The sequence below is a fragment of the Podarcis bocagei genome, assembly GCF_964188305.1.
Source record: "Podarcis bocagei genome assembly, chromosome: 9".
NCBI lineage: Eukaryota > Metazoa > Chordata > Lepidosauria > Squamata > Lacertidae > Podarcis > Podarcis bocagei.
Genome location: NC_138134.1, coordinates 78,909,568 through 78,936,955, shown reverse-complemented (window position 1 = coordinate 78,936,955; position 27,388 = coordinate 78,909,568). Strand labels below are relative to the sequence as shown.

The 27,388-nt window shown below is 47.7% G+C and overlaps 1 protein-coding gene across 7 annotated transcripts; it reads right to left on the bottom strand.

Moving 5' to 3' along the window:
• Positions 1-26,371, bottom strand: LOC308594216 (shootin-1-like). 7 transcript variants are annotated; one of them, XM_081207111.1, is made up of 16 exons: positions 26,251-26,371; positions 24,105-24,157; positions 22,933-22,993; positions 20,816-20,910; positions 17,436-17,592; positions 16,239-16,336; positions 15,880-15,961; positions 15,263-15,357; positions 13,819-13,965; positions 11,171-11,324; positions 10,327-10,450; positions 7,853-7,902; positions 6,363-6,478; positions 3,597-3,650; positions 1,463-1,736; positions 1-214 (listed from the first exon to the last, which is right to left on the bottom strand). In XM_081207111.1, exons 1-16 carry the CDS (start codon positions 26,285-26,287, stop codon positions 75-77), a joined length of 1,737 nt encoding a protein of 578 aa, XP_081063237.1. In that variant the 5' UTR covers positions 26,288-26,371; the 3' UTR covers positions 1-74. The 7 variants fall into 7 exon arrangements, with proteins under 7 accessions (XP_081063237.1, XP_081063233.1, XP_081063234.1 ...); XM_081207107.1 differs by lacking the exons at positions 22,933-22,993; positions 24,105-24,157; positions 26,251-26,371 and adding an exon at positions 22,410-22,643; XM_081207108.1 differs by lacking the exons at positions 22,933-22,993; positions 24,105-24,157; positions 26,251-26,371 and adding an exon at positions 22,410-22,643 and having other exon boundaries at positions 6,363-6,475.
• Positions 26,372-27,388: the final 1,017 nt, after the last annotated feature.

Sequence of the window (27,388 nt, the reverse complement as noted above, 5' to 3'; positions counted from 1 at the left end):
TCTGTATTTTCTAATTTAATCCAGTCCCAAATCAAAGCAATACAGGCAGCCTCATAATATAGTTTCAGGCTGCTTCAGGGGGGATCTCGACTCCCTGACGCGAGCACGATCCTTCTGCTCATCTGAAGGGGCGCTACTCTGAGCTGCGACTGAGCGAGGGCAGGCTCTTCCTCTGAACATGGTGGGATCATAGCTTCCAGGCTGCCAGGGTCACCTTAGAGAACAAAGAGATGTTGGTCATTGTGAGAGATTAAAAAAACCAGGATCCTTTAAATAAAATGATCTGGACAAAATTGGTGAAATAGTAAAATGTTATTGATACACACTTGCAGAGAGCAAGCAGAGTTTACAGCGTATCTCATGGGTAGGCAAACTAAGGCCTGGGGGGCGGATCCGGCCCAATCTCCTTCTCAATCCTGCCTGTGGACTGTCCAGGAATCAGTGTGTTTTTACATGAGTAGAATGTGTCCTTTTATTTAAAATGCATCTCTGGGTTATTTGTGGAGCATAAGGATTTGTTCACCCGCCCCAAGATATAGTCCTGCCCCCCCCACAAGGTCTGAGGGACAGCGGACTGGCCCCCTGCCGAAAAAGTTTGCTGACCCCAGGATATCGCATTTACCTTAATAACATATTATCATTCCACTTCCTATGTTACTCATTGTGCAAATATGGCCAAAAGCTGCCCCCCATATAAATTTATTGATGTATACGCACTATATTTTTATTGCAAGATTGTCCTAATTACATACATGTTGACCGCAGGCTGTCTTACTTATCACATGTTAACCATTTGTTCCTAATGTGCTGGACTGAACCCTGTGGAGGCCCCTAGGCAGCAGTGGCGTAGCGTGGGGGGTGCAGGGGGGGCCGGCCGCACCGGGCGCAACATCTGGGGGTTAGGGTTAGGGGGCGCAAATCCACGGGTTAGGGGGCGCAAATTACTTGCCTTGCCCCGGGTGCTGACAACCCACGCTACGCCACTGCTAGGCAGTCAAAATCTCAGTGACCCCCTTGCAAATTATCTCCTAATACGTTTCTGTAATTTTCTGGCAAGCTCAAATCAATATCATTTTGATCCATTGCTGCAGTGCCTATAGACCAATACTTATTTGGTAATCTGGCAGTGCTAAGTCCCTCTGGCGACTCACAGCATCTTGATACCTTTCACCAACAACTGGCAAAAGTAAGGAGGAGCCAGGGACGGCTATTTTGCTGGGAACCAGGCTCCTTGTTCCTTCCTGGCTGATGAGGGCAGCCAGGACTCAGCTCTAAAGCTGCAAATAAAACATTTTAAATATGTTGTAAAGTGCATTATACAAATGCAACACTAGATGGCGATGGTGAGCCATGGAAAATTTGATATATTTTTCAAAACGGGTTGTTTTTTTAAAAAAAGTATTTTCACTTTTTAAAATATGTGTCTAGATTCCACCCCGGTTTCAGCAAGAAGCTTGCCCACCTGTTGGAGTTTTGCCAAGATCCCCAGAGCTCTTTGTGGAAGGATGTGGGTCTGTAGCAGAGAGGACACCCGCCACGGTCTCCCGCACTCCAACGGACGTGATGTATTTTGTGGACACGACAGGTTGCAGTTGTGGGACCTGGCCCTGTGCTGGACAGTCAACCATCTGGCGACGTCTCTGCAGGATGGACTCCAGCTGGTTGTCTGTGAGCTTCCTCTGGCTGCCTTGACGTCGGCTTGATCTCCGCCCCAGACTCATGGTGCCGCTCTGGGCCTGAGAAGGTTGGAATTAATTAAAATAACTGGCGCAGGATCAAGGAACAACATCAACTCCTGATAGCCGGAACATGGGAAGTTATCCAAAAATGTTTAATTTGGAACTGTTTAATTGGCTCTTTTGATTGTATTGTGATTTGGCATTGTATTAGTGTGGCCTCCATTGGATTGTTATCAATGAAAAATTAATTTACAAAAAAAGACGAGAAGGTCGGAATTAAATGCACTAGGGTGCTGTTAGAACCATAGAATTGTAGAGTTAACTGCTGCTTAAAAATCTCCAAGGAAGGAGAGGTCACCATGTTCCACTGTCAAATGACCCTTACGAAAAGTTTCCAAAGCGCAGAGCTCAAAAGACCACTTCTCTTCACATAGGGCCTGATTTTATTTCTTATGCAAATATTGAGGCACATGGTCACTCGCTGCCATTGGTATATGCAAACGTCTGGCTCATTTAAGACTATATATAGCTCTTATTCTCAACAATAATGGAACTTACAGGTAGCAAATACTTCTATTTTTTATATATATCCTTGTATTAGTAAATACTTGATGAACTGCCTTCTCAGTAGTTCCGCTGGTCCACTATCTGACTTTTTGAAGATATCTGAAAGCAGCCCTGAATGGGGAAGTTTTTAATGTGTTATGTTTTATTGTGGTTTTATAATTTTTTGGAAGCTGCCCAGAGTGACTGGGGCAACCCAGTCAGATGGGTGGGGGTACAATTATTATTATTATTATTATTATTATTATTATTATTATTATTATTATTATTTGTCCTTCCAGCCTTTGATGCTTTATGGTTTGGAGTTTTGATTCTTTGTCTCTGTCCCCCTCCCTTTTCTATGTTTGCTCTTTGTTGTTGTTAATAAAGAGCAAAGCAACAACCAAATGTATTTGGTTAATTAATAAATGACCCAAGTGCCCCCCCACCAGCATTGTTGCTGTAGTGATGGACCCCATCTACTACTACTACTACTACTACTACTACTACTACTACTATTATTATTATTATCCACACACACAGACGATGTTGTGCTTTTGTCTGTGTTTCTGGGCAAAAACAAACAAGATGAATTTTAACAGGGAGAAATGTAAAGTATTGCACTTGGGCAAAAAAAATGAGAGGCACAAATACAAGATGGGGGACACCTGGCTTGAGAGCAGTACATGTGAAAAGGATCTAGGAGTCTTGGTTGACCACAAACTTGACATGAGCCAACAGTGTGACGCGGCAGCTAAAAAAGCCAATGCAATTCTGGGCATCATCAATAGGAGTATAGCATCTAGATCAAGGGAAGTAATAGTGCCACTGTATTCTGCTCTGGTCAGACCTCACCTGGAGTACTGTGTCCAGTTCTGGGCACCAGAATTCAAGAAGGACACTGACAAACTGGAACGTGTCCAGAGGAGGGCAACCAAAATGGTCAAAGGCCTGGAAACGATGCCTTATGAGGAATGGCTAAGGGAGCTGGGCATGTTTAGCCTGGAGAAGAGGAGGTTAAGGGGTGATATGATAGCCATGTTCAAATATATAAAAGGATGTCACATAGAGGAGGGAGAAAGGTTGTTTTCTGCTGCTCCAGAGAAGCGGACACGGAGCAATGGATCCAAACTACAAGAAAGAAGATTCCAGCTAAACATTAGGAAGAACTTCCTGACAGTAAGAGCTGTTTGACAGTGGAATTTGCTGCCAAGGAGTGTGGTGGAGTCTCCTACTTTGGAGGTCTTTAAGCAAAGGCTTGACAACCATATGTCAGGAGTGCTCTGATGGTGTTTCCTGCTTGGCAGGGGGTTGGACTCGATGGCCCTTGTGGTCTCTTCCAACTCTAGGATTCTATGATTCTATGATTCTTACCAGGAGACCCTGCAGCTCCATCGTGGTGCTTCGGCGCTTGCTCATGGCGGCTGCCTGCAGGTGGAGAAGACACAGATGGGGAGCCCATTAGGAAGGAACTTGCTCCCATCTCCTCCTCCAAGGAGAGGCAGTGTGGAGTAGCGGTTAGAGCGTCCCTTGAGGACAGGGGAGACCAGGTTTCAGAGCCTCACTCCGCAAGGAAGCTGACAGGGTGGACTTGGAGATGCTGTCTCCTCTCACACTTAGGTGAGGAATCATATGATTATATGCTGCCTTAGGGTCTTTGATTCAACACATGTAATCATTATTAATATTCATGATTTTCAGTTGTTATCTCTAAGAAACGTAGAAAATAACAGGATATATTTATAGGAATTCTTCAAACTTATACAACCCCTTAAAAATTAGGTAAGGAAACAAATGTTGTATAATATTGTTTTATAATTTATGACTGTTTTATAATTTATGATAATTTAGAATTTAAATGTATTTTTATGTAATATTTGATACTTCCAGCTGATGAAGGTGAATACATTGAAACAGGGCCCTGTCCTGGTTTCTGATCCATAACTGACTTCTGACTTCTCCTCAATGATTGAAACTCAGACCTTCACGTCAAATCTGACTATGGACTAATGAATTTATCTCTACTCATAAACTCTTATCTTTAATACTGTAATGAATTATTGTGTTATGCATATCTTTATGAGTTTGAGTTTGTAATCTCTGTTTGAGTTTGTAATCCTTGTCAGAATTCATACTTTTGAATGGATTAGTTTTTGTTACAATTGACTATTGATTCGCGAGGAGGGACCACTCCCACTACTGAAACTTACATTGGTCTGAGTTCTTGATGTGCTTTTTTTGGCTATATTTAATAACAAGAACTCCAACTTATTTAACGCTGTCTCCTCTCAGCCTAGCCTACCTGGCAGAGCCGTTGTGAGGAGAAAGAGGAGAAGAACCACAGGCTGTGGGATGTGATCAATGAGAGGCAGTCAAGTACAACATTCCTTGTAATGATAGAGAAGACATGCGAGGGAATGTTTGGTCCAGCCAGTCGAAACTTCCTGTTCTTCCTGGCTGGAGCATCCTTCCTTTTGCATGTGATAGAAGGTGGGTGTGGCCTTACCTGTCCAGGTAACAAAAAGGACGAATCATGCAGCACACCTCTCTCTTTTTGACCTCCTTCTTTGTTTGACCAGCTTCTAGCTAGGACTGCTCTGCTAGCTCTCAACTTGCAGAAGAACTGGGATTATTCCCCCATATGGGGTAGATCCACATGTACATATTTGTAACTAAGTCTGCCTTCAGGGATCCAACTGTGAACTGATGTGAGTAAACTTCTTTTATTGGTTTTGAATAAGATTGTGGTGTCTTTATTCTTTTAAGAGGTATTCAAGGGAATTTACCAGGAACGTACAATTCAGTCTGAGATTGAATTGTATAATAGTGAGAGTATAGCTGTCAACCTTCCCTTTTTTGCAGAAAATTCCCTTATTCCAGCGCTGTTTCCCGCTGCTATCCCGGATTGTTAGATATCCCGTAGACTGTCCCTGGGACAGGTGAGGCTGCTGATCCCTTATTTTCAAATCTGAAAGTTGACAGCTATGAGTGAGAGGCTGACACGAGCCTGCAGCCAGCTATCTGCTGTGCATATAAAAAGAGGGAATGTAAACTCTGCTAAGTAAAGGAACTTGCTAGTGCAAGTTAGGAAGGATATTAATAAACAATATATCCTTTCCTGCCACCCTGAACATTCCCACACAGGCATCCCCTTGCGGCGAGATTTACAGGAAAGAAGCCAGCGGTTTTGAGGAGGGATGTTGCCACCGCTAGAGAAAGGAGACTTTGCTTTGCTGAGCGCAGGGTTGCAGCTTAGAAGTGGAACACCTGCTCTGAAGGCAGAAGGCACCATCCCTGATTTAAAAAATGCTGTTGTAAATGTGCATTTTAAATGTGACTTCACTTATGAGTGTTTTAATGTTTTGTTTTTTGGAAAAACGTTTAATTTTTTGTTAACTTTGTGTTAAATACATATTCGGTTTTTGACCTCCTTTGTCATGTTTTATTTTGAAATCTTTAAGATAATATTTTAGTTTTCTGTTAATGATGTTGCTTTGACTGTAAACTCTATACAGTGGTACCTCTGGTTACGTACTTAATTCATTCTGGAGGTCCGTTCTTAACCTGAAACTGTTCTTAACCTGAAGCACCACTTTAGCTAATGGGACCTCCCGCTGCCGCCGCGCCACTGGAGCATGATTTCTGTTCTCATCCTGAAGCAAAGTTCTTAACCCAAGGTATTATTTCTGGGTTAGCGGAGTCTGTAACCTGAAGCATATGTAACCTGAGGTACCACTGTATTTGACTTTCTTCGGATTGTTGTATTGATGTTTTATTGATGTTCTGATGTGCTGTGAAGTGCTCTGAGATTTTTCTTGAAAAATATAAAGCAGTATAGAAATGAAATAAATAAAATCATCATCATCATCTCCAGGCAGGGCTACGAGAGGCTGCCAGTCAGAGTGGACAATACCAAGCAAGATAAACCAGTGGGTCTTGTTCCCTATACGGCAGCTTCCCACAATCCTCAGCGCCAGGGATGGAGCCTGGGTCCTTCTGGCGTCTCCAGATGGGGAATGTCCCCTGCCCAAAACCTGGGATTGCGGCTGCCATTCTGGGTAGACAGCATTGAGCTAGATGCGCCAGTGACTCTGGATAAGGCAGGTTTTTATGTTCTGCGCTCCCACTCTGCTTCTTTACCTTGGAGAAGTCCCCAGCGTCCTTTCTGGCTGGCCTCAGGACCACCCCGCTTTTGATCCTGGCCATCATTTCTTCCACTGCTTTCGATTTCACATCGTCCGTGCAGGAGTTTGCTGCTGCCCAGAGGGAAAAGGGATATTTGTAGGGATATTTATTTTTCATGGGGTGAAGGGTAAAAAACCCCCCAGCAATATTGGCTTTTCCCCTTCCCAGGGGGCCTGGATGCATGCAAAAGGGCCTTCTTCAAAGGGCCTCCTTTCCCACCACCAGTATGAGACTTGTACAGCAAGCAGGGGGATGCGGGTGGCGCTGTGGGTTAAACCACAGAGCCTAGGACTTGCCTATCGGCTGTTCGAATCCCAGCGATGGGGTGAGCTCCCGTTGCTCGCTCCCTGCTCCTGCCAACCTAGCAGTTCGAAAGCACGCCAAAGTGCAAGTAGATCAATAGGTTCCACTCCGGCGGGAAGGTAAACGGCGTTTCCGTGTGCTTCTCTGGTTCGCCAGAAGCGGCTTAGGCATGCTGGCCACATGACCCGGAAGCTGTACGCCGGCTCCCTCGGCCAGTAAAGCGAGATGAGCGCTGCAACCCCAGAGTCGGCCACGACTGGACCTAAAGGTCAGGGGTCCCTTTACCTGTACCGCAAGCAGGAGGGGTTGGCTTAGAATCTGGGATTGTAGAGTCGGAAGGGACCCAACCCCCTGCAATGGGGGAAACATAGCCCTGACAGTTGGCCGTCCGGTCTGTCTTTAGAATATACATGAAGGAGCGTCTCCACCCCCACCGTTCAGCCCAGACACTGAGGTCTAGCTCTGAGGCCTTCTGGCAGTTCCATCCATCTGGGCAGAACGATGGGGGCTCCTTCAGGTCTACTGGACCAAGGCCATTTAGGGCTTTAAAGGTCAGCACCAACACTTTGAATTGTGCTCAGAAATGTACTGAGAGCCAATGTAGGTCTTTCAAGACCGGTGTTATGTGGTCTTGGCAGCTGCTCCCAGTCACCAGTCTGGCTGCCGCATTCTGGATTAGTTGCAGTTTCCGTTTCACCTTCAAAGGTAGCCCCACGTAGAGCACATTGCAGTAGTCCAAGTGGGAGATAACCAGAGCATGCACCACTCTGGCGAGACAGTCCGCAGGCAGGGAGGGTCTCATCCTGCGTACCAGATAGAGCTGGGAGACAGCCGCTCTGGACGCAGATTTAACCTGTGCCTCCATGGACAGCTGTGAGTCCAGAATGACTCCCAGGCTGCGCACCTGGTCCTTCAGGGGCACAGTTACCCTATTCAGGACCAGAGAGTCCCCCACACCCACCCGCCCCCTGTCCCCCAAAAACAGTACTTCTGTCTTGTCAGGATTCAACCTCAATCTGTTTCCTTGGTCGCATCCAGATGCCTTCTGGCTACAGGGTCACTGCCCTGCAGCTGAGCTCGGTGCAGGTAAGTGATTGAGGGGGACGCACCCCGAAACCTCTCTCCTTCCCAGATCTGCTTACCACATTTTGCTTGCTGCCTTCCTTTCCTCTGCCTGAGGGCCATCAGGGGGCTGAAGAGATGCAAGAACGGAAGAAGAAAAGTCAAGACCGGTCCAGGTACATCCGAAGAGCCCTGCAGGCTCAGGCCCATAGTCTGTGTCTCCCAGCATCCTGGTCTTACCGTGGCCAATGTGATAGGAATTGTGAGGTCTTAGATATATGTTAAATGTTCATAAGTGTACCAACCAAGCACGTACATAGATCAGCACAGGAAGACCGACCTGAAACCATTTTTGATTCCCAAACTGACCTCAATTAACCTCCCCATTGCCTCTTTCCTCACAAATCCTGTCTTAAGGGCACATTTAAGATATGAATAGGGTGTGAGCCTGACCTGGCTCAGGAACTAAGTATTTATCTTTACAAAAGACTGGCCAGGCTCCCCAGGTAATCCCACCAAGTGACCATTAAACAGGTGACCTTGCAGACAGAAGGTGAACAAAGCACTGTAGACCGCCCTTTCTGTGATGTAGGTATGATGTATTTGGGGGGTGGTCTTGATCTACAGGGTGCCAATTTCAAAAGTCTATATAAGGGCTTTCACACCTTGGTTCTGGGTTCCTCCTGCGTGTGGTGAGTGAGGACCCTGTTGCAACAGATCAATAAAGATCAGACTTACGAGCTGCTTTGCTTCTCAATATTCTCTGGTTGGCCTCTGTTATTTTCTCCTACCAATGGGGAACCCACGTAAGGACTCTATATGGGCTCTTGGATACCCCATAAGGGAAAAAGGGCAGACTTTGTTTACAACACCAACCAGGTGCCCACTATGGGAAACCAGAACATGAGCAAGAGAGGAGGACTCTCCTGTCCCGTAGTTTCCAGCAACTGAGATTCAGAAGAATCACTGCTTCCAACTGTGGAATCATAGAATTGCATGATTGGAGAGTTGAAAGGGACACCCAGGGGCCATCTAGTCCAACCCCCGTAATAGAGGTAGAACAATGATGCTGTTGGTCTCCCCACTCCACCATCTGCTGGCCACCTGGCATGGAGAGGGTTGCCATATCCCCCAAAGTGAAAATAATAATAATAATAATAATAATAATAATAATAATAATAATAAATTTTTATTTATATCCCACCCTCCCCAGCCGAAGCCGGGCTCAGAGCGGCTAACAACAATAAAAGTAACACAGCATTCTAAAATCAATTCATTCAAAAATCAATTCAGAATCAAATTAATGGCAACCATTGGGTTAGAGTTCTGTGAGGATTACTGAAGGAGGGGGTCAGACTGTGCCTTGGCCATAATAATAAAATTTTATAAATAAAATCCAGGCAGAGTTGTTGAACTTGTCTTTTGGAGAGTTTTATGTTTGGGGAACATCTCCCCCCCCCCAAAAAAAAATCATTTGGGGCTTTTCTTTGATTTTTAAAATGATCTTTTAAGACGTCCATGTTTTCCAGGACATTTTGCCAATTCAGCAAAAATCCTCCCAGAAGCCAATTTTCTGAGCGATTCCCGGACATGTCCAGGAAAACCCAGACATATGGCAGCCCTAGTGGTGGATGCTTAAGCTGAGATTCCCGCCTTGCAGCGGGTTGGACTAGATGACCCTCGGGTGGCGTTTTTGTTGAGATGAGCCTGTCCAGACATGCAGAATTTCGATCTGTGCTTCAAGTGTTTTCAAGTGTTTACAGTTAAAGCACAGATTGAAATTCTGCATGTCTGGATGTCATCTCATCAGCCTGGATTGGAATGGAGCCAAAGGAAGCTGCGCTGGCAAAGAGACAGTTGAATATATACACACACACACACACACACACACACACACACACACACACACACACAAATAAAGCTGTACTTGATGGATGCAAGGATATATGATGTCTGACATGATTGAGAATCGGAGAGCCAGAGAGGGAGAACTTTAAAGTGTTAAAATTGAGATGTGGAAAATCTGGAAACAACGCGGTTTGAGATTTGGAGATATGCTTCAAGGTCCAGACTATGGGAAGCCCCGAAAAATAAATAATTATAATTTGGATGATAATTTGGTCTTTTTTATTTTAGTTTTTTATTTTAATTGGATTATGATTTGATATGTTAACTGAATGGTTTTTATTGGAAAATTAATAAAAACGATTTAACAAAAAAACCATTGTTTTCAAGTGTTTAGAACAGTTGCATTTATCTGTGTTTACTGATAAGCTGATTGTTTCACTCTCCATTTCAACCACTTTGATGGATTTTAATATATTCAAGCAGCATATAAAGTTTAATAAATAATAATAATAATAATAATAATAATAATAATAATAATAATAAAACAACTTTTTTATTTATATCCCACCCTCCCCAGCTGAAGCCGGGCTCAGAGCTGCTAACAACAGTAAAATGATACAACATTCTAAAATCATTTCATTAATAATAATAATAATAATAATAATAATAATAATAATAATAATAATATATGGCAAATGATACTTACTCCACTGGGACATGACATGCTGGAGGGAGAGGAGGAGGAGGGGGAGGGGGAGGGGGAGGAGCCTCAGGACATGTTTTGGGAGACGGGGTCCCAGTCGCCTTCGCCTCTTCTTCCAGGGATTTCACTGCAATGAGAAAGGCAGGGTCTCAGGCCCCCACAAAGAAGGTGGCCTTTGTTTTGTTTTTCTGCAGGGTGGCAGCCCTTGATAAGGCTGTGTGTGGCTGTGCATGGCACTGATTGGCCACTCCTTGTGACGTCACCCACCCACCGCCGCAATCCTTGCAACGGTTTTGCACTTTTGCAGCAGTTTGAAGAACTGGAAAGGAAAAATAAGGGGTCATCTCTCTCCTGAAAGACACACCGAGAGAGGCTGGCTGCACGGCAGAATGACTCAGGACAACAATACAGGGAAAGTGGCTTTGGAAGTTGTATAAGCAAAATGACGTCTTAATCACTTTATTGTCCATTGCATTGGTATTCTTTAGGAGTTGACGCTTTATAAATACTCCTTTAAAAAAATGGATGTGACTGTACCTGTTATTTCCTGATACCGAGGTGAGAGTAATGATTAACGTTATTTTTTCTTTATTATTGGAATGGCTTAAACACTTTCTCTATTTTATTTTGTGGAAAAAAGAGTTTTAAGTAATATGTTGATCCTTTTTGAAGGTTCTGAAGCCATAGAATCACGGAATGACAGAAGAGTAAAGTTGGAGGGCACCTCCGAAGGTCATCCAGTCTGACCCCTGCCATGCCATCATTGCAGCGAAAGAATCTCTGACAGGTTGTATCTATACCATAGCCTATCTTGCTTTTCTAAGCCACGCAACCGAAAATGCCGTACCTCTCTCTTCCAGAGCCGCGTTCCTCTCCTCCGCTCGGAGAAGCCTTCCCCCCAGGCAGACCTTCTCTTCCTCCGCTGCTGCCAGCGCAGCCAGGAGCCTGTGGAGTTCTTCTGCCTGCGGCCGTCCCAGCAGCTGCGCCTCCAGGTCCTTCACCTGGAGAGCAAGGAGCAACGTGAGCAGATGCGGAGCCCAAAGCCAAGCCCCTTCCCCCAGGACATCAGAGGGACGTGGACCAGGAAAGAGGCTTCCCTCCCGGTAGCACTTGAACTCAGGACTCGCCTCCCCAATTAGGCAAGGTGAGGCAAGCTGAGATGCTGAGAGGGGCAAGAGGGACAGAGCTCCCCCTAAGGATGCTGCCCCATCACCATTTCTGAAAAAGCAGTCCTTGCCTTGCAGGGGGTTGGACTAGATGACCTTTGGGGTTCCCTTCTAACTCTACAATTCTATGATTGTTGGGTTGGGTTTTGCCCAGGCAGCGAAATGTCCTGAGCCAGCACTGGGTCACCGGATACCTCTGTGGATTGGCAGGAGATTCAGGAAAGACAAGACGCAGTCCTTCCTTTGCATGCTGCAGAGTTGACCTCTGGAACTCCCTGCCACATTCCAGTCTAAACCGATAAGGTTGAGGCTGGGAGTCTGCCTCTCTCAATATTCACATTTAGGCGCAATTTTTAAAACATTTCCTATTCAGTCATTTGATGGCTGGAAGATTCTGCTCCCGGCAACCTTCATATGATTAGCTGTGAGGCTGTGTGTCTGTTTTTAAACAGTTTTAGGCAGCGGTTTTTTTCCTTAAAAACAACAACAAACTGTTTGGGGGTACTCTCCTTTTGACTCAAGAAAATCACCATTTTGTAGTTCAAATCAGGAAAAATAAATACAGTAAATGGACCAAAGTACGAAGTTTCACAAAATGTTTAGGGGTATGCGTACCCCTGCGTACCACCCCAGAAAAAAGCACTGGTTTTAGGGGTTCTTAAGGGTTTTACACGTTTTAGATTTTCTTAATTGTTTTAAAGAATGTTTTAATTTTAATTATATATGTGTGTGTGTGTGTGTGTGTTTTAAAGTGTAATGGTTTTTAATTGTTTTAATATGTGCAACTATTTTAACGGTTTTTACATATACAACTGATCTATGCACTTTTAAAGATGCGTTCTGAGATTGCTTTGAGATGCGTTATATTCATAAACTTATGATTTATTAAATTTCTACACCACCCTTCATCCAAGGATCACAGGGTGGTTTGCAATATAAAAACACAAAAATATACACCATGGTAACAAACGAAAACATTGCCCGCCCCCCAGTTTAAAATGCCATAGATTGCTTAACTAGCCCAAAGCCTGGCAGAAGAGGAATGTTTTTACTGGTGCCTAAAGATATATGTGCTGGAGGAGACTCTTGAGAGTCCCATGGACTGCAAGAAGATCAAACCGATCCATTCTGAAGGAAATCAGCCCTGAGGGCTCACTGGAAGGACAGATCCTGAAGCTGAGGCTCCAAGACTTTGGCCACCTCATAAGAAGAGAAGACTCCCTGGAAAAGACCCTGATGTTGGGAAAGATGGAGGGCACAAGGAGAAGGGGACGACAGAGGACGAGATGGTGGGACAGTGTTCTCGAAGCTACCAGCATGAGTTTGACCAAACTGCGGGAGGCAGTGGAAGACAGGAGTGCCTGGCGTGCTCTGGTCCAGGGGGTCAGGAAGAGTCGGACATGACTAAACGACTAAACAACTAAACAACAACAACAACAACAACAAAGATATATAATGAAGAAGCCAGACGAGCCTTCCTGGGCACTCTTCAAGCCATTACAGGAAGTGATCCATAAATGGGATCAATTAATTCATTAATATTTTTTAATTGCAATGTTTTTGCAGCTCTGGTGTTTGATGTCCTGGGCTTCTTTGCGAAACAGGCAGGCTGGACAGAAAATGAATGGATTGCTGGAAATGTAAGGAAAAAGAAGGCACCTTTTATCATATGTGGTGGAAATGTAAGGTAGTAAAAGAATTTTGGGAAATGATATATAATGAGTTGAAAAAAAATGTTTAAAACAACCTTTGTTAAAAAGCCTGAAGCCTTCCTTTTAGGAATTCTAGGTGCTGAAATCCGAAAGGAACAGAAAAGACTATTTATGTATATGACCACAGCTGTGCGGACGTTACTGGTCCAGAGATGGAAAAAAGATCAAGTCCCGACCAGAGAAGAATGGCAGATCAAGTTGATGGACTAAATGAAATGGCTAAAATGACCGGAAGAATCAGAAATCAGGAAGACCAAAATTTTAATAAGGAATGGGGAAAATTTATAACTTATCTTAAAGAGCATTGCAGACAGTTAAAATTGTTAGTAGGTTTGGAGTAACACTTGTAGTTTAAGGTTGAATTCTGGACATAATGGAAGAGGTGAAGGATTTGGAGTATCATAAAAGATGCAGAAGGAAAGGATTAATAATACAGTAGGACCCACAAAAGGGAGGAAGGAAATCCAGGAGATTCCTTGGAATCTCGTTTTTATGATTTAAGTTGGAAAACCAAATAAATAAATTTGTAAAATAAAGAAAGTGGATGGATGGATGGATTGAAAGGGCAGGAACCAGTCTCTGCTGAGGTCCTTGGGCAGGTGGCGCCCCAAACCCACCTTAGCCTGGTGCTCTTGCTGGGCTTCTTCCAGTTCCCGGGTCATCTTGGCCACCTCCTCCATGGCCTGGAGAAGCTGGGTCTCTGGCCCAATATTCTGCATCAGGATCATGCTCTGCCGGTTGGCTTCCTTCTGCTTCACCAGCATCTGTGACATGAGAAAAGGGAGTGGGAGTTCAGTGGTTAGAGCAGGGGCTGCAATTTAGAACCAGTCAGTTCCAGAGTTGAGCCCTTATCTCAAATAAGCCAAGAGGAACATGAGTGACTGCCCGTCAGCTTCCTGAGGTCCAGAGTACCAAATCGTAGAATAGGAGTGATGGAAGGGACCCCCAAAGGAAATCTAGTCCAACCCCCTGCAATGCAGGAATTTCAGCTCAAGCATCCCTGACAGATGGCCACCCAACCTCTGCTTCAAAACCTCCAAGGAAGGAGAGTCTACCACCTTCTGAGGGAGTCCGTTCCACTGTTGAACAGCTCTTACTGTCAGAAAGTTCTTCCTGATGTTTCGTTGGAATCTCCTTCCTTGTAACTTGAAGCCATGGGTTCGAGTCCTACCCTCCAGAGCAGGAGAAAACAAACATGCTCCATCTTCAACGTGACAGCCCTTCAGATATTTGAAGATGGCCCCCATAACTCTTCTTAGTCTCCTCTTTTCCAGGCTAAACGTACCCAGCTCCTTCAACCGTTCCTCATCAGGCTTGGTTTCCAGACCCTTGATCATCTTGGTCTCCCTCCTCTGCACACCTTCCAGCTTGTCAACATCCTTCTTAAATTGCGGTGTCCAGAACTGGACACAGTATTCCAGGTGTGGTTTGACCAAGGCAGAAGAGAGCAGTATTATGACTTTCCTTGATCAGGACACTAGACTTCTATTGATGCAGCCTGGAATAGCACCAGCTTTTTTTGCTGCTGCATCACGTGGTTGGCTCTGTCAGGAGCTCGTCCTACACTCGAGTAGAACCCTGGCAGTGACACATGCCCGCCAGGCATGTTCTCTCCCTCCTGGTCGATCGTTTGGGAGCTTCATAAACTTCCTTCAGCCCGAAATCACAGTGACCGATGCCAACAGACACCGGCACACTTAGGGATCCACAGAGTTTGTGCATCATGCACATGACAGACCTCAGCAACTCAGCATTTTGGCTAATCGACTTTATTTACATATAAACACACCCGGAGCACTGCAACATGGCGCCCTCTCTCTCTAGCATCAGACAGGAAAGAGAAAAAGAACAAAGGACAATAGTCCGACTTCAAAGAACACAATAACACAAACATCCTGTCTCCATCACATCCCACTCTGTGGAGTCAAAACATATACCGTCATGTGAAAGACCACAATCCCATGACTGCAATCACGGAGCAGGAATTCTAACAGGCTCATGGTTTCCAGAGGGAAACGAAGCATGGTATTGTAGAGAAAGGCTTGCCCCTTGAATTCCTACCTGGCAGGCAAAGGTCTCTGCTTGCTGCCTCAGTTCCTCTTCCAGATCCAGCTGTTGGGACACCTTGCCGTACTCCTCAGTGAGTAGCCGGGACACTGGGAGAGAGAGGGCAGAAGAACCATCAATCACCTGCGCATCAAATGAAGGATGTGGAGGGAAAGGTGTGTGTGTGTCCCTGGAGCGAGCAGAGGCTGAGATGCCCTCTGCGTCGACTCTGCAGCTCCTTCCTAGCTCCCACTTTAATTTGGCTTGAGTGACATTTGCTTGGGTGCAACTTCCTCTATCCTCCCCACAAACAAATGGGAACAAATGCAAGTTCAAAGAGCCAACGTTGTCTAATCTCCCTTCAAAGAGATCAGGATGGAAATGCATAGCTCATCTGGAAGCTCTGCCTCTGGGGACAGCCATGCTTCTGAATACCAGGAAACCACAGGAGGGGAGAGTGGCTTTCGCACTCGGATCCTGCTCGCGGGTTTCCCGTAATGGGCATCTGGCTGGCCGCTGCGAGAAGAGGGTGCTGGACTAGGTGGGGAAAAGGAAGTAAATGCCAGCTCAGGAAGGGAGGGAGCTCTGGGTGCAAGAATAGGCTCTTCCTGTGACCTTTCCCCACAACTCACCTCGCTTGACCCTCTTCAAAGCCCTCTGACGCTCCGCCACCAGAGCTTGCAAGGATTTCTTCTCAAACTGCTCTTCTTCCACCTTTGCACAAAGGAGATTTTGCTTCTGTTTCATTTCTGTTTCATTTTTATTTATGATTTTCAGTTATATACATTTCAATAGTTCTACAATCATTCTAACATTTCGAAACTCGACTTTGTGTTGACTGGGGTTCAAAAGAAAGCAACTTAAAACAGCTGCTCTTGAGGCCTTTCGTTCCGGATCTGCTAGACAGAGCCAGACAGAGGACACTGACAGGTGGCTGTCTTGTCCCTGCGAACATAAATCCTGGCTGTGCCCATGGAGTAACCCACAATACCTGTTCCTGGAGCTGCTGGACCCGACCCTGGAGCTCCGTCACTTGCACGGCCAGTTCCTTCTTTTCATCCAGCAGCAGGGAAACCTTCGCTTGAAGGTCTGGGTAAAAAAGGAGGAGAAATGGAAAGGTGAATTTGAGGGAAGCTGGCTCCTTAGAGGAGAGACTGTTGCCAATGAAATATACTCGGAGCTGAAAGTGGATTTCATGCTCTTTGTCCAGCTCATAGTGGTGAGGAGGAATGGAAGTTCCCCCAGAATGCCTGCTTTATATACATTATTTACACAATGGGCCCCACGTGACTGGCTAATTCCGGGATTCTCCTGTAGGCCAATCAGGTTGCAGATTCACTTCCACCTGGAGTTGGACTGGGTGGCTCCTGTGGACCAATCAGACTGCTGCATTCTGGAACCTATTGTTCTAGGACCAATCAGACTGCTGCATTCTGAATCCTATTGTTCTAGGACCAATCAATCAGACTGCTGCATTCTGGAACCTATTGTTCTAGGACCAATCAGACTGCTGCATTCTGAATCCTATTGTTCTAGGACCAATCAAGGTGCTGCCTTTTGGATCCTATTCAACTCAGTACCTAACAGCCAACTTAGCAGCTAGACCACAGGACAGACTCTTGGGACTCAGCCATACAGCTGAAAATAAAACATTTTAAGTGCATTATACAAATGTGACACTAGATGGCGATGGTGAGCTTATGGCAAATTCAGTATATTTTTCAAAACGCGTTTTAAAAAAGCATTTTTATATGAGTCCACCTCGACTTCACCTCCTGGCAGCTGAAAGTTGGGAAAGTCGGGACAGGTAAAAGAAAGTTCTTCACACATCACATGGTTAAACAGGGGAACCCCCTGACACAGGAGGCAGCGAGGGCCATGTTTAATAGACTATTGCATTTTAATATTCTGTTGGAAGCCGCCCAGAGTGGCTGGGGAAACCCAGCCAGATGGGTGGGGTATAAATAATAAATTATTATTATAAATTATTATGAGAGGCATCTATTGAACACTGCCTCTCCATCCTTAAGGATGCTTCCTCTCTTCCTCCAAGGTTGGTCTTCTCCACTGTTGCAGGATCAGTGCATTTTGCACAGTCCCTGCCCAGACCGCTCCCTGCCATTCTACAGCAGCAGCAGCTCCCCCTTGGTGGCCTTTGAGCCAGAGGGGAAGCGACAACATGACTCACCTTTGATTTGCTGCAGGTATTGGCCCACTGGATCCAGGACTTGCTCGGCGGGGATCTCCTCCTCGTTGCCCGGGTCGATGAGGTCCGCCGGGAGGTGGGTGAGCATGGGGAGCAAAGCTGCGCTAATGCGCTTCAGCTTCTTGTTCTCTCTGCTCACCTGCAGGAGTCGGGATGCAATGGCAAAGGTAAGCCCAGGATGATCACAGTGGAAGGGTGGCTTAGAGCAGTGTTTCCCAACCTTTTTTGGGCAAAGGCACACTTGTTTCATGAAAAAAATCTCGAGGCACACCACCATTACAGCCCCGTGAAGTCAGCGCGCAGCGTCACGCCGGGAGGGACATGAATTGCTAGCAAATTACATAATCACCTCCTTGAGGGCTGGCTCATCTTCTCCGAAGGCAGAACCCCATTAATTAACAGGACAGACTCACACCATAGCCAAGATGAGGGGGGAAAACCTCAGTCATGCACAGTCATGCACATGTGGGGGCTAACTGAGGACGAAGACCGGGCAGAGAGCAGGGTTCAAATCACCCCACCTGGCCAGGACAATCCCTGGGTGCTCCCTTGGGCCACTCGCCTGACCCATCTCGCAGGGCTGTTGTTGCGAGGATAACACGGGGAGAACCACGCGCGCCCCCGGGAGCTCCTTGGAGGAGAAAGCGGGCGATGAATGCAATGCACGAAATATATGAGAGGCGACCAGGTTTTGCAGGTGTGGGGCCCCCGCCAGCCTCCGCTTCTAACACCCGGCGCAACAACGCCGAAGTTCCCCCCCGGGCTCGGCTCGGGGAGCAGCGCTGCTACCCCCGGCTCCCCTTCGCCCTCCCGGCTCTCTCTGCCGCCCACTGGGGACCCCCCTCACCTGCCAAGTCCGGAGCGCCGGTGGAAGTTGCATGCATGCATGCAGGGCGCCGCGTTGCCATTGCATTGCACTGCACTCCATGCAACGCCTGCACACATGCATTGCCTTGCACGCCCGCCAAGGGGTCTCCCCGCGGTCCGATGCGTCCCCTCCGGCGCGGATGCAGCATTGCAAAAATAAAACCCCCCCGACGCAGCCCTACCTGGGAGGGCAGCCTCCGCCGCTCCGCCTCCGCGGGGATCCCCGGGCTCCATCCTGCCGGCCGATCTCCGTGGGGGCGCAGGCAGGCTGCGCGGGGTCTGCGCGGAAGAGCCCCTGCCCGGCCGCCGCCGCTGCGCTCATTCCATGGCCGGGAGAAGAGCGCTTCAAACAAAACGCCCAGCCCGCCAGGCCACCCTGGGAAACGTAGTTCGCGCACCCCGCGTGGGCACGGAGCCCAAGGGCGAGGGGACTACGGATCCCGGCAGCCCCCGCGCCGGGGACGGAGGGGGAGAGGCCAGGTGCAGGGATGGAGGGACGGGTGGGCGAGCGAGTGAGTGAGTGGCAGCCGCCAAGCCTTGGCCGAGAGCCAGGAAGGGCCTCCCTGGAGGAGGAGGAGGAGGAGGAGGGAGGCGCAGAGCGGGAGGGAGGGAGGGAACCCCAGGGGTCATCTAGTGACGGCGCCCCAATCGAAAATTTGACTTTAAAAAAAAAATCTTTTGAATTTTTTAATTTTTCCCGCGGCACACCAGGCAACATCCCGCGGCACACTAGTGTGCCGCGGAACAGTGGTTGGGAAACACTGGCTTAGAGCAGTGTTTCCCAAACTTTTTTGGGCAACGGCACACCTGTTTACTGAAAAAAAATCTCGCGGCACACCACCATTAAAGCCCCGCCCCGTGACGTCAGCGCGCAGCGTCACGCCGGGAGGGACGCACAAAAGTGAAAGTTTTTCCCCTCCCCCTTGCTGGGGAACCTCCAAGCTTTGGGGGTGGGAGGAGGCAGCAGAGCGAGGGCAGCTGAGGCGGCGGCGGCTGTTGTGGTGGTGGCGGCGATAGCGGGCGGAGGAGGGGGCGGCGGCGGGAGTTGCTGCTGTTGTTGTTGTTGCTGCTGCTGCCCGGACATGCCGGCCTCCTCCTCCTCCGCTGTCTCGCGCTCCTTCCTTTTGCACGCGCTGCCCCGCCGCTCGGCACCACCACCGCGGAGCCGCCCCCGGCTCGACGCGGATCCTCGCCGCCGCCGCCTCTCACCGCCCGACTCGCCCGCCTCCCTCCCACGGCACACCAGCCGATGTCTCACGGCACACTAGTGTGCCGCGGAACACCGGTTGGGAAACACTGGCTTAGAGACTGGGCTGCAAACCAAGGTGTCTTGCGGGACAGATAAAAGAAAGTTAAACTATGGAACTCACTCCTGCAGGAGACACAGGGCCAGATTTAGGTTTGATGAGGCCCTCGGCTACTGAAGGTAATGGGGCCCTTTCTATGTCCAGCTGTCCTTCGTCAACAACAAATTGTCTCTGTTTGGGCTGGATGAACAACAAATTGTCTCTGTTTGGGCTGGATGAATCCCAAACCAGAATTAAGATTGCTGGAAGAAATATCAACAACCTTGGATATGCAGATGACCTTGATGGCAGAAAGTGAGGAGGAATTAAAGAACCTTTTAATGAGGGTGAAAGAGGAGAGCGCAAAAAATGGTCTGAAGCTCAACATCAAAAAAACGAAGATCATGGCCACTGGGCCCATTACCTCCTGGCAAATAGAAGGGGAATAAATGGAGGCAGTGAGAGATTTTACTTTTTTGGGCTCCATGATCACTGCAGATGGTGACAGCAGTCATGAAATTAAAAGACGCCTGCTCCTTGGGAGAAAGGCGATGGCAAACCTAGACAGCATTTTGAAAAGCAGAGACATCACCTTGCCAACAAAGGTCCATATAGTTAAAGCCATGGTTTTCCCAGTAGTGATGTATGGAAGTGAGAGCTGGACCATAAAGAAGGCTGAGAACTGATAAAGAAGAATTGATGCTTTTGAATGATGGTGCTGGAGGAGACTCTTGAGAGTCCCATGGACTGCAGGAAGATCAAACCTCTCCATTCTAAAGGAAATCAGCCATGAGTGCTCACTGGAAGGACAGATCCTGAAGCTGAGGCTCCAATACTCTGGCCGCCTCATGAGAAGAGAAGACTCCCTGGAAAAGACCCTGATGTTGGGAAAGATGGAGGGCACAAGGAGAAGGGGACGACAGAGGACGAGATGGTGGGACAGTGTTCTCAAAGCTACCAGCATGAGTCTGACCAAACTGCGGGAGGCAGTGGAAGACAGGAGTGCCTGGCGTGCTCTGGTCCATGGGGTCACAAAGAGTTGGACACGACTAAACGACTAAACAACAACAAAATAGGTATCTAAAGTCGTTTGCTGTATGTGGGGTTGGAGCAGGGATTCTTTGCATGCAAAACAAGGGCTAGACTCCTGAGTTACAGCTGTTTCCCAGGTTAGACGCCTTGCCATGTCCACCAGCTCGCCTGGCTCACCTGGGCTGCGTAGGCTTCTGCCTGTTCTCGGCACGACTTTTCGATTTCATACTCTGCTTCCAGGGTGGACAGCTCAGCGAGCAAAGCCTGCGAAGCTGGGAATGAAAGGAGGGGGAAGGCTGAAGATCATCTCTAGAGCAGTTTCCCCAGACTTCCCCCACTTGGTGACATAAATTGATCCTCAATGTCCATGACCCTACCCTGCAAAAAGCATCCTTCAGAATAGCAGTTTGCACGACCCACTAAGGAAGATAACTAAAGTGTAGGTGGGTTCCCACAAGGCAAGACACAGCAATAACAGCAAGAACCTTTATTGAGCTACATAACTGGGAAACAGGGGCAATGCAACTGCTTATATACATTCCTGAAAGCCTGAGCCCCTCCCACTCCCAACGTGATTGGCTGTCTAAACTTCCAAGCTGCGAATCACGACTCAGAGTTCAAGGGCCAATGGCAGAGGCCCAAATCCTAAAATGTTCTGTGATTGGACATCATGTATCGAACTAGAACACAGGAGCTCAGAATCCTTAGTGGAGACTCAAGCTCAGGCCAACACAGGCCACTGAATACAAAACAATAATAATACGCAATCAAATTCAAAACAGAAACCATTAATTGCACATTTACTCTATTTAAACTATTCAGGTGTTGTAAACCAGCCTGAGATCTGCGGATGAAAGGCGGTATACAAATTCAATTAACAACAACAACAACCAAGCAAACAAATAAACCATATTAATTTACATATTAAACGTATTCTGTTTAATCCATTGGACAAAACTGGTGAACTTGATCCAGTGATACCAAATTTCCAAAGTCTGGTAGTCTTGCCTCTTATTGCCCCACTAATAATAATAATAATAATAATAATAATATATAATTTTATTTATACCCTGCCCTCCCTGGCCAGAGCCGGGCTCAGGGTGGCTAACACCAGTAAAATTACAGTAAAAACATAATGGGAGGGGGACCCAATTTAAAATACAGGTTAAAATGCAATTTAAAATGCAGCCTCATTTTAAAAGTAGCCCACAGATCAAAACCATAAGGGGAGGGAAACAGAAGGGTCAGACTGAGTCCGACCCAAAGGCCAGGTGGAACAGCTCTGTCTTGCAGGCCCTGCGGAAAGACGTCAAGTCCCGCAGGGCCCTAGTCTCTTGTGACAGAGCGTTCCACCACGTCGGGGCCACTACTGAAAAGACCCTGGCCCTAGTTGAGACCAATCTAACTACCTTGTGATCTGGGACCTCCAAAATGTTGTCATGAGTCATGTTGTCGTGAGCCCTCGGCTGCATAGGGAATCCCGAAGCCCTTTCAGGGGTCGCTACTGCCCACTGTCCGCTGCCAACAACGGCAGTGTCCTGAGCACATCCACAAATCCCATATGCCTGGGACCTGGTTCTGCACCCTGTTCCCAAAATGCCCGATCAGAGTCCTCTGAGATGCCCACAAGCCGGACACGGGTGCAATCGCCCCCTCTCACCCTGAGGTTCATCACTGTGAATACTCGGGATCAGGAAATGCAGGACACAGCTAGTTGCCATCCCAATCTCTGAGCAGCGAGAGGCTCCAGGCCAGCGGTCAGCAAACTTACTGTGCCTCGGGCCGGTGTCTCCAGTGCCGATCGCACGGTGGGCCGGAGGGCGGGGGAGCACGTGCCCACACGCGTGCGCACATGCTATTTCCGGCGCACCTTTGGGTCGGAGGAGCACTGGAAATAGCTTGTGCGCATGTGCACGGGCCTCCTCCGACCCGGATGTGCACCAGAAATAACACTTGCGCAGGCGCAAATAATGCTTGCGCATGTGCACAAGATATTTCCGGTGCTTCTCCGACCCAGACGTGGGCAGCCACGCAGTGCAGTGCTGGTAAGAGCGGGGGGTGACAGCGGGCAGCAGGGGTCGCCGAGGGCCAGATAAATGAGTCCCTCAGGCCTTATCTGGCCCATGGGCCTTAGCTTGGGGACCCCTGCTCCAAGCGTTCAGCAGGTTTGGTTTCCTTGGAATGAGAATCAGCAGAGACTGTGGCGTCTTCGGGATTCAGAGTTGTATTTATACATCTATGCAACCTGAGCGTAAGGGGCTCACAGCATTAACACCCCAACAGATCATGCTTACCATACTCAAATTCGGCTAGCTTTTTCTTGGCTTCATCCCTTTCCTGACAAGCAGCCGCTTCCTGGAAGATGGAAGGGAAGAAATGTTTCTGGGTCACTGATGTTTCCGATTCCAGTCCTGCCAGCAGAGTTGCTTTTGCTGAGCAATCATCCCCACCACCGCCATCCTCAGCACAGCTGCTCATGCAGACTTCAAAATCGTTTCCCCACCCCAGAATTTAGAATCATAGAATTCTGGAAGGGACCCCTAAAGGTCATCCAGTCCAACCCCCTGCAATGAAGGAATCACAACTAAAGCAACCCTGACAGAGGACCGCCCGACCTTGGCTTAAAAACTCCCAAGGAAGGAGGTGGTTTATCCCATTGTTGGACAACTCTTACTGTCAAAAAGGTCTCATTTCTCATCATCTGAATGCACGGTGTCAGGGAGCTGACATCGGAGGGAGAGGTGAAGGGGAGGCTCCCAGATGATGCTGGCGAAGGACCCAGCAGCAGGGGGAGAAATAGCTCAGTAGAGGGGGAAGCCAATCAGCGCAACACCGGGGATAAAGGGGGGCAGACGGGGGAAGTGGAGAGAGGGCTCCAGGACTCTTCACTGGACATCAGTGAGGAGAGCCCAGGTCCTCCGCTACCCACGCCTTCCCTGCGCAGAAGACTCCCGCACAGTGAGAGGAGGAGGAGACTGGGTGTCAAACAACTTTTATGTTGGAAGAGGTTCAAGAAACGCCCACTGACGGATTCTGCCAGTGACTGAGGCAGCCGCGATGAGAAGGGGCTGTGCAGTCAGAAAGGTTTAACAAGGCAAATTAACCGAGAAAGGCACCAGTTTACGCACGAGTAACTCATACCCATTACGCACGGGTTCGAGTCCTGCCCTCTGAAGCAAAACAGTGGGAGTGATTAGAAACCCACAGTGAATGATTGTGAGAATAGGACTTTCTTTGAGTCACGATTTGCCAGGGCTTCACTCCAGAACCTGACCCTGACACCTATTTCCCATTCTTTCCCCATGAGAAATAGAAGCTTATTTTGTTGATCATTGATTATTATTTAAAAAAAAAAAACTTTTTATTGTGCTTTTTATTGTATGGTTTTATGTTTTTATGCTTGAAACTGCATCAACTATACAAATATTTAATAAATGAATTTTAAAAAATGAAAGGACCCACATACCTCGGCTTCTTCATCTTTCTCCGAATCGGAGTCACTGTCAGATTCCAAAATGGCTGCAGAAGAACAGAAAGAGAACGTCGCCACGAAATGCCCAGGGGCAGCACTGAGGCTCTGCTAGCCTCCCCCAACCTGGCACCCTCCAGATGTTCTGGACTACAACTCCCATCAGCCCATCAATCCATCTGTCCTTGATGGTCATATCGCTAGTTAGAAATCTCCTCTCTCCTGAAACATTCAGTTCTTGCCGCTCTCCCTCTCTCCACGTTGTCCTCACAACCACCCTGTGAGGGAGGTCACTGGCCCAAAGTCATACAGTGGATTTCCTTCAGTTGTGATGCTTAAGACCACATAAACACCTGGGGCCAAGTGGCGTCTGAAGCGGGGACCCTCCAAAGTGGAGTCCGCAGGTCAATAAATTGCACGGGCTCCTACAGAGGAATTCCCCCACCTTAGCTTTGTACATGTGGAAATTAAGTCTTGCAAGAAGCAGAATTGCAACCAGGCCTTATTGCACAAAGCAAAAGGCAACTTCCCAGACAGGGAGTGAGGGAGACCCAGGCCACGGGCTTATTTATTGGTGTCTGCAAATTCCTTCACACATCTTCACGGCCATCTCGACTTTATACCTTTACAACCTCCTTTCGGCAACATTCTTTTCATTCTTTCCTTCACTGCCTTTAGCATCTTAGGTTATCCATCAAGGCACATAGCATAACTTGCCCACTGCAGCTTAGGGCTGCCATACGTCCGAAATTTCCAGGACATAGATGGGATTCAACTCTTGTAAACATTGCCCAGGCGGAAATAGCTTGAACGTCCAGGAAAATAGCTCAAAACAACTTCTTTTTTGAGATTTTGCAGAATAAGCTCAACAACTCTGCCAACGGCCTCTGCCCAGTAGACCTGAAGGAGCATCTCCACGCCCATCGTTCAGCCCGGACACTGAGGTCCAGCTCCGAGGGCCTTCTGGCAGTTCCCTCAATGCGAGAAGTGAGGTTACAGGCAACCAGGCAGAGGGCCTTCTCAGTGGTGGCACCCGCCCTGTGGAACGCCCTCCCATCAGATGTCAAGGAAATAGACAACTGTCTGACTAGAAGACATCTGAAGGCAGCCCTAGAATCATAGAATCATAGAATCATAGAATTGGAAGAGACCACAAGGGCCATCGAGTCCAACCCCCTGCCAAGCAGGAAACACCATCAGAGCACTCCTGACATATGGTTGTCAAGCCTCTGCTTAAAGACCTCCAAAGTAGGAGACTCCACCACACTCCTTGGCAGCAAATTCCACTGTCAAACAGCTCTTACTGTCAGGAAGTTCTTCCTAATGTTTAGGTGGAATCTTCTTTCTTGTAGTTTGGATCCATTGCTCCGTGTCCGCTTCTCTGGAGCAGCAGAAAACAACCTTTCTCCCTCCTCTATGTGACATCCTTTTATATATTTGAACATGGCTATCATATCACCCCTTAACCTCCTCTTCTGTTTAGGGAAGCTTTTAAGGTTTAATGTTTTACTGTGTTTTTTTATATGCTGGAAGCCGCCCAGAGTGGCTGGGGAAACCCAGTCAGATGGGTGGGGTATAACAACAACAACAACAACAACAACAACAACAACAACAACAACAACAACTATGATGATGATTTTATTTTATGTGTCTGGATTTTCACTTGAAATATGGCAACCCTAAGAACTTTGGGGCCACGGGAGGATTTGAATCCGTGTCTGCCAGGACCCAGCCTGACACTCTAACCCAGGGGTCAGCAACCTTTTTCAGCCATTGGCCGGTCCCCCGTCCCTCAGACCTTGTGGGGGGCCGGACTATATTTTGAAAAAAAAAACATATGAGCGAATTCCTATGCCCCACAAATAACCCAGAGATAGAATCATAGAATCATAGAGTTGGAAGAGACCACAAGGGCCATCGAGTCCAACCCCCTGCCAAGCATTTTAAATAAAAGCACACGTTCTACTCATGTAAAAACACTCTGATTCCTGGACCGCCTGCGGTCTGGATTGAGAAGTCGATTGGGCCGCATCCGGCCCATGAGCCTTAGGTTTCCTGCCCCTGCTCTAACCACTATGCCACAGCGTTTTCTGTGCTTCCCCTCTCAACCTGCTTTTGGGGCAGGCAGATTTCCCATCCTTACCTGCCAGCTGGCTGAGATCCTCCACCAAAGGCTCCATTCAGGTCCGGACTGTCTGTGCTCAGGCAAGATCTGCCCAGCCTGCTCTGCCCCTTCTCTCCACAGTTGCATGAAAGGGATGAGGCTTCCCCAGAGAACTGGGAAGTGAAACCTCTCCTCCTCCTCCTCCTCCAGCATGAGAGGAGTCACAAGAAGCCACAGGGCTTTTTTTCCTTTTTTAAAAATCTGCTAGGTTTCTCTTTTTACTGACCTGGTAATTGCATTTGCAACAGCAGCCAGGAGCTCTCTTTTGCAGAAGCTAGCAAGAGGCCAACAGATTTCAGAGCTCATCGAAACTCTGGCGAGAAGATATACGATTTACCGCCTCATATGCAATCAAATTAAAAGACGCCTGCTTCTTGGGAGAAAAGCAATGACAAACCTAGACAGCATCTTAAAAAGCAGAGCCATCACCTTGCCGACCAAGGTCCGTATAGTTAAAGCTATGGTTTTCCCAGTAGTGATGTATGGAAGTGAGAGCTGGACCATAAAGAAGGCTGATTGCCGAAGAATTGATGCTTTTGAATTATGGTGCTGGAGGAGACTCTTGAGAGTCCCATGGACTGCAAGAAGATCAAACCTCTCCATTCTGAAGGAAATCAGCCCTGAGTGCTCACTGGAAGGACAGATCCTGAAGCTGAGGCTCCAAGACTTTGGCCACCTCATGAGAAGAGAAGACTCCCTGGAAAAGATCCTGATGTTGGGAAACATGGAGGGCACAAGGAGAAGGGGACGACAGAGGATGAGATGGTTGGATGGTGTTCTCGAAACTACCAGCATGAGTTTGACCAAACTGTGGGAGGCAGTGGAAGACAGGAGGGCCTGGCATGCTCTGGCCAAGGGGGTCACGAATATTAGGAGGATATTGTGGATATTAGGAGTCCCTAATATTAAGAGTCTGGCCCTGCTATCCAGCAGCGTTTGCCAATGGCTTCTGCCTCAGAGTTGCAACTTGGGTGTTTCAGGAAAACCAGGAACTGGGTGCCTTTCTTTATGACTTCTGTCATGGGCACACCCGCCCCCCAACGCCTCCCCGTTATCTCCCTGCAAAGTCTCATTTCCTCCAGGGAGACGCCATTTCCTCTTTAGACTTCCCCTAAGA

Excerpts from the sequence above, each read along its gene's own strand:
- LOC308594216 (XM_081207107.1), bottom strand. The coding sequence starts at position 22,620 with ATGCGCAAGCATTATTTGCGCCTGCGCAAGTGTTATTTCTGGTGCACA. Across the intron at positions 17,593-20,815 it reads CAGAAGCCTACGCAGCCCAG|GTGAGCAGAGAGAACAAGAA; the intron begins GTGAGCCAGGCG and ends CGACTCCTGCAG. Across the intron at positions 15,962-16,238 it reads TCCAGCAGCTCCAGGAACAG|GTGGAAGAAGAGCAGTTTGA; the intron begins GTATTGTGGGTT and ends CTTTGTGCAAAG.